This window comes from Chelmon rostratus, chromosome 13 (genome assembly GCF_017976325.1).
Source record: "Chelmon rostratus isolate fCheRos1 chromosome 13, fCheRos1.pri, whole genome shotgun sequence".
Classification (NCBI taxonomy): Eukaryota; Metazoa; Chordata; class Actinopteri; order Chaetodontiformes; family Chaetodontidae; genus Chelmon; species Chelmon rostratus.
This window is the reverse complement of record NC_055670.1, coordinates 16,635,747-16,643,025: the sequence shown is the minus strand read 5'-3', so window position 1 is coordinate 16,643,025 and position 7,279 is coordinate 16,635,747. Positions and strand designations below refer to the sequence as shown.

Below are 7,279 nucleotides of genomic sequence, written 5' to 3'. Positions count from 1 at the left end.
GGACCAGGCCGGTTTGTTTGTTATTCTGTTATTTAGTCGGTACCTTACAGTAGCCTTGGGGAACCGCGCAGTCAAGCACAGAAGCACTGAGGCGATGAACAGTTTGCTTCTGAGCAGTTTGACAAGTCGGAGAGAAACTGGGGAATATTGCTGGCATTTAGAGTCAATTCCACACAACTGCTATAGCAAAAAAAAAAAAAAACCTCAACCAAACCTCTTGCTTTGAATTAGAGTTTTAAACATGAATTTAACTTAATTTTTCCTTCCTCCACTATGTTTTGGATTGTGATATTTCACAAAATAATTGTCATGATAATAATACTAATAAACGTCAAATCTGAGTAGTTCTCAACACACCAAACCCTGATTGGCCGACTGGAATCAGCTACTCTCATTCAAACGAGGTAAAACCTGCTGGTGGATCTTTTCAAACACTGAGAACAGGCCTGATTGGACAGATTTAAGTTACACTACAATGCCAGCCAATCAGGTCGAGGTGCGATGTGTTTTCCTGGAGTTATGTCATCTTCATGTCCTATAGGAGTCTTCCTAATTGTCAGGTTCCAGCTTGCAAAAGTGGTTCGCATCAACATCGGAGTAATCCAATAATTATGAAGGTTTTCTCTACACTTTGATGTCCAAAAAAAAGCTAAATAATACGGAAGCATGTGACAAACATGGAAGCCTTGCATCAGCCAAGGTTATTTAAGGTTAATTAAACCCAAATGGATGTACTGTTATATTGTCATTTATTTACAGTATTTTTAACTCTCATTGGACCAACCGTCTTGTGTTTCAGGTGATGTGAGCATGGGAATCTTCTCCATCTCGACCACCACACGACATGAATGCAGCATTCATCGAAAGATGGACCTTCTGGAGTGAACCAGCAATGCCTGTCCCATTTCAAAGGCTCCTCCACAAAAGGCCTAAATCTGGAGGACACATTTGGACCTAAAGATTCAACAATCCATTATGTGTTGATCGGCTAGTTGATGGAGCGTTCGGGCAATCTCTGTTAACTCATAAATTCAGGTGATCACGTCATATCACTTCTGTTAGGGTGATCTATCACTGCTAATCATATCACACACAACAGGTTGTAAATAATGGAAGCCAGGCATAAACTCCACTATTTGCAGCATGGACACGTTAATCACAGGGCATTACAAATAAATGGAAGTAATGTGGATGCATTTACCCATAACCTGGACCACTATCTGCCTGGTGTCGTGTTGACGTTAAACATAATACATCTCGTACTCTAACTAAGTTATGTTGGCCATTTGGTTGCAACATGGCAACATTTTCGACTTTACGAGCTGACAAGGAGCGCCCGAACACACCAATAGTTTTGCCTCTGTGAGTCTAAACCCTTGTCTCATTTAGGGGATTTAGGGGGTTCAGCCAGACCTTTTGCGGTTCGCATCCTTCAGAGGATTGAGCCCCTAATTTGCGACACATTTTCAAACTGCTTGGAAAATGTGGAATTTTTACAATTTAACTATTCAAGTCACTGTCTTCATTAAATGTTTTTATACATACTGACATTTTGAATTCCTGATATACGGGTAACTTGAATCTGGTATCTTTTTTCATTTGTTCACCTTCTTTCCCTACTCTGAATGTCTGGCTCCGGCTGAATTAGCTACCACAGTGATACTATTGCTTCACATACGGCAGATAATAACGAATGCTGGATGCTCAGTGGCAGTATTCAAAGCAACAATGCACACGTGCAGCCATGGGAAGGCATGTAGGGAAGGATTTTTAGCCAAAACTTGTTTTAATTTGAGATAAAACTTTTCATCTTCACAGCTAGAATGGTTTATCACAGTGGAGATGGCATTATGGCGGTGTGTGTGTGTGTGTGTGTGTATGTGAGTATATTCCTGCATGAGTAACAGACATGTTTGTTTGCTGTGTGCTTGTTTAGATAAGCCTGTGCCTGGATGTACTGCTTCCACTGTTTCTGAGTGTGTGTGTGTGTGTGTGTGTGTGTCAGCTCAGCAGATGGAGTTTGATTCTCACCACTGGGAAATCTCAATCCCACAATGCACTGGGAGCTGCGCCAAACGAGGAAGCAGCAGCAGCAGCAGCAGCACTGAGGAACCAATCAGAGCTCGAGTACTGGAAGAAATAAAGTGCGTTCGCTCTATCTCTTCCTCCCGTTGCCGTTCCTCCAGGGGGGGCCATTGTTGTGCTGTCCATCAACGTGAGTTGGGTCTGTAGCATGAGTTAACGCTTAACTCATAAAAACACACACACATGTATCACAGACACGGTAAAACCGATTAACACGGATCACAAACGAAAACGGGGACAGAGTGAAGTGGCGGTTGGTTCCCCATCCCTTCCCTTTTTGTTTCCGAGCAGACAAAAGCAAACAGAAACGTCTGGAAATCCTGGCCTCAGAAAACGACAACAGCAAAGAAAATTCCCCAGAACAAAACCGAATGCCTCACCACCCTCAGGTCTACAGGGGGAATTATTCCAAATTCAGGCCTACTTGCACATGGGATAGCTTCCTTTTGTCAGCGTCTCCCCAAATCCCCCGATCAGTCCCAAGGAACGTCTTTTGTTGGATTGCTGAGCGGTGGAGAGAGGGAGGAAAGAGGAGTTGATGTTTTCCCAGCATCTTCACGAGCACAGCAGGAAAAGGACACCCTCTCACACACCAACCAGCAGTTAACATGAGGATTCAGTAGTAATCAGTAAAAGCACACGAATGTACCAAAAAAATAAAAAAACTAAAGTTCTCCCAGTCAAACGAGCGCGACGGCAAGTCGAGCTGAGAAATCATCGTGATGTGTCAAAGCAAGCTGATGACATCACAGCTCCTGCCGCAGCGAGGTGGATTGAAAAATCACATCATTGTCATGGTGCATGAATGTTTGTGTGAGCTAAGCCTTGACCGACAGGCGATACTGAAGCCAGTATACTGCACCAAAATTCTGTTTTTTATATTGAAGTATTTCTATAACCAAACAGCCTTTCAATGTTTGCTTAGATTGTTATTTTTAGGATGGGAAAGCCTCTGAAACAGCATTTAGTTCACTGCGGGACAAAGAAGGCCTTCACTCAAAGCCAGACTAAAGACATTAAGGCAGAGTGAGGCCGATGTCGCTGCAGGTTTTTGGACACTGTGGAACGATATCTGAGGTTAGCTACGATCGGGAATTAAACTTCATCATATCAGAGATGGATGACAACTGATATCTGTTTATAACTAAAGGCCGATGTCAGCAGTGTCTGTGACAGCAGAATCATGTGTGTGTGTATATTTGTTTGCTTGCTCAAAGTGAATAACGAAAAAATGTTGTGCATTCCCTGTAGCCCTTCTTTGGCAGGTCTGGAACAAAAAGGAAGTATTCGCGCTCCAAATAGCCAGCAGCGGATTGTGAGATTGTCAACATAAATCGCTACAGACACCTCGATGTGAGGTATGGACGGAGAAAAGATACTGGGGAAAAAGGGAGAAGGGGAAGGTGGCTGGGTGGCCCGAGTGGTTACTTCGAGGTTTAGTCCAGTTAGTCGTCCTTAAGTCCCGCGCTACTGCAGGTTCAGCAAACGTACGCTGGTTTCCCAAAGGCGCCGCTGCAGCTGCAGGTCAAAGGTCGGTGGTGTTGTCATCTCCCTGTGCCCATTGGCCCAGTAGCCTCCTCCACACTCCCCCTCCAGGGCCGGTGACAGAGCGGCGTACAGCACAGTGGCAGCGCCCTCTGCAGGTGTCTGAGGAAAACACACACACAGATGCGATGTAAATATATACACATCCAAATAAAGTGAAAACAATCGCATAGCAGAGATACACAAAGGGATTTGACTGCAGGATGAGAAGTTCAACAACAAGTAATCACTGCAACAAACAAATATTGTGTCCGTGTGTGTGTGTGTGTGTGTCGGTGTGTGTGAGTGTCCATGTGTGTGTGTGTTTCTGAATGCCAGAGGAGAGCTGATGTCACTGTATGTTAGCATCAGTGAAAAGAAGGCTCAGGGTGTGTGTGTGTGTGTGTGTGTGTGTGTGTGTGTGTGTGTGTGTGTGTCTGCATGCGTAAGTGTGCGTGAGTGTTAGTGTTGATGCATTTTAACAATGATCTCAGTGTCAGCTGTGAGACCAGGAGCAGGTTTCAGAGCGGAGAGGGGATCACATCCTGCGAGCATCAACAGTCCGCCTGCATTCTTTTTGTGTGAACCAGAGTGTGTGTGTTTGTGTTTGTGTTTGTGTTTGTGTTTGTGTTTGTGTGTGTGCATTGTAGTGCTGCGCAATATTTCCAAACATGAATTTTAATTGTTCCTCTGAATGAATTATTATTTTGCTTGCAGGGCTAAATTTTTCAGTGCGAGCGACGATACAGGAAAACACAGCTTGTGCTTCATTATTCATGCTGCTGTCTGTAGTTTAAAGGTCTGTTCACACATGGAAATGCTCCGCTTTATTTTCTTCTCACAGAAAGCATTCGAGGAAGCGCTAAAACCCCTCCATGACAACAGGCCACTGCTTTCGTTGCTCATTACGCTTGATTGCTTATGACTTTGCAGTAGCGAAAGTACAGCATCGGGCCTTTTGTCTACTAATTGTCTAGCTGGCTGTTTTTTCTTGATTAAAATCCCTAAAAGGGCTATCAATCCCGGAGTTTACAGTTCTGGTCATGTGGTGTCATGTTTTTTTGCTCAGTGGCATTATTATATTATTATATGTCTCATGTGTTTTGCTTTTGTGTTTCTCCTCCTCTCTCCTCCCCGTTGAGATATATTGACCCCTATTAACCTAGGAAGGTCACAAAATCAGTTCCAGCACTATTAAAATGACTTAAATGGAATTTAAATGGGGTAAAGCGATATAAAATAATCTCACACTTATAGTCCTGGGCATGCAGAGTTTAGGACACCCACTTGAATGAGCTTGAATCACAGAAATTATAGCAAAGACAGGCAGGTCAAGCTTTTTCTGTCACAGGTAATGGAGCTTTAAGGGGTGTAAGTATCTTGTTTTTTTTTTAAAGTTGCTTTTAAATTAATAGATCACATACGTTTGCAAATTTTATGTCAGCCTTTTCCAAGTTTACTGGAGAGATCGTCTAGCTCGATGCTCGATGCAGACTTAAATGTGGTATCTGGTGTATTGACCCTCTTCGTCACTTAACTACATAACGATCAATCAGTCAGCGGTGCACAGTATGAGTTCTGCTATGATTTCTCCGTGGCTGAAAACAGGCAGAGAGCATTTGCAGATGATTCATTTTTGCCCACAAAGCCTGTTAAGTATTGATTATAAAGTGTTTGTGATGCGTCTTGAGAGACTGGTTTCATCTTTAATCCATACAGATCAAGTGGGTTTCATCGCTGGCCTCCTCGCCACTCGTAACATGAGAGGACTTTTCATATGATGTCAAGAGAGGCATCAATTCAGCATGTGAAGAACAATATGAGGCAGGTAGTTGGGGCTGCTTGGAGCAAAAGATCACTGCAGAAAATAAGGAAAACATTTCACTGGGCTCCACGCGGTACCTCCCAACATCACAGAAATATTATTAAGCACTTAATTCTCCATTCCTGTGACATAGCTCATAGACGTCTTTGTATTTCTGACCTTTCTGTGCCTTCTTGTACAATTTGGATGAATCCACTATTTACAGCTGGAGGGGAAATTAATTTTATTTAGATTTAGCAGAAGAAAAACATAACTGAACTACATTAATTGCTTTCTGATGGCAACATTATTGAAATTAATGAACTAAAAATGCAGTATGATTTAGATGATGGGTGATGCAAAAGCTATCAAGTTTCTAAGTGGACTTTACTTCACTTCACTGGAAACTGAGAAACCCAAATTGTTTCAACCTGGAGGACTGGTGTAAAGATAATTTGATATCGGTGGAACAATCAGCAGCAGCTCTTCAGGAGCAGATCACTCTCACAGACTCTAAAAACAGGTGAATATCTTCTTTTTTGTGAAATGTATGTTGTGTATGAGCCTGCTGATGATTTGTTCTGATGTAAAGGGTATTGCTCTGTTCTGTCTGACCTTTTGTGAGGGTGCCAGGCTGGAGGATGGGGCTAGTGGTGACTCCACCTTCACACTACCTCACTCCACCAAACCGCCTTCCTTGACTGCAGATCTGTTCTGTGCATGTCTCTTCTATGTCTCAAGCATTGTGGTGATCTTAAAAAAAAAGCTCACTAATTTCAGCTCGCCTGTTGCTCTGCTGTATCTGACTCCACTGCTCTGCTTACTGAGGATACTGCATTATTTTTACGATACTCAGTAATAACAAGGACAACTTCCTCCGAATATTGATTGTGCCTTGCATCTACTTTTTTCTTTAATTTTTAATTTTTTTTATTTTTTATCAGTGTTCAAATAAAAATAATTGTTGCATGTGAACACATCCTGAAAAAATGAAAGATTTTCATTAACATAAAATAAATTTCAGTGGTCGGCCACATGCTTCCATAGTCATCCATAGTCATATATATATATATATATATATATATATATATGTGTATATATATATATATATATATGTGTGTGTATATATATGTGTGTATATATATATATGTGTGTGTGTGTGTGTATATATATATATATAATATATATATACACACACACACGTATAGGTACATGTGTGTGTATATATGCCTGTGTATATGCATAAATATGTATATATACACATATATATACATATGTGTGTGTGTGTGTGTGTGTGTGTATATAACATTACAATATAACACAGTGCACAGTGTACATGTATATTACACAGATTACAATGTACAGTACAGGCACTATCGCTGTATAATATATTTAACTTTAGAATATAGTCCTAATTTTTGTAAGGTAAAGCTTAGAGACTTAGAGAAAGTTGGAGACTTTAATTTATTATTATTTGTGCCTTAGTTTTTTCTTTATTCATTATTCACCTCCTCGACTGCCCTTGTTTTGTGATTTAGGATTAATAAAGTCTTCGGTCTGTCTTTTTTCTATCGATCTTCTGGCCTTTGGCTCTGCATGCACCTAAATGTTATGTGGTGAGATAAAAAGGTGTTGGGACAGGTGAGAATCACAGTTTGTGTGTGTGTGTGTGTGCGCGTGAGTGTTAATGATTACATGTGTGAGTTTGTGTGTTTAATGTGGGACAGAACCACCCCAAAGGTTGTGCTCGGAGGCAAATGCCTGTGACAATTGCAGTTTTGGGCTCAACCACGCACACACGTCTCCTTCCATTAAATCCCAGGGACATTAACAGCAGCCTGCGGCCAGCGCTTTAAGCTATGCGAG

General features: G+C 41.6%; 1 protein-coding gene across 1 annotated transcript in view; it reads right to left on the bottom strand.

The window, feature by feature from the left end:
• Nucleotides 1–208: 208 nt before the first annotated feature.
• Nucleotides 209–7,279, bottom strand: part of LOC121616252 (dehydrogenase/reductase SDR family member on chromosome X-like) — a 29,140-nt gene continuing 22,069 nt past the window's right edge. Inside the window, exon 7 of the mRNA XM_041950963.1 lies at nt 209–3,732. Within this exon, the coding sequence (XP_041806897.1) occupies nt 3,553–3,732 (180 nt within the window). The 3' untranslated portion in view covers nt 209–3,552. The remainder of the gene's footprint in view (nt 3,733–7,279) is intronic.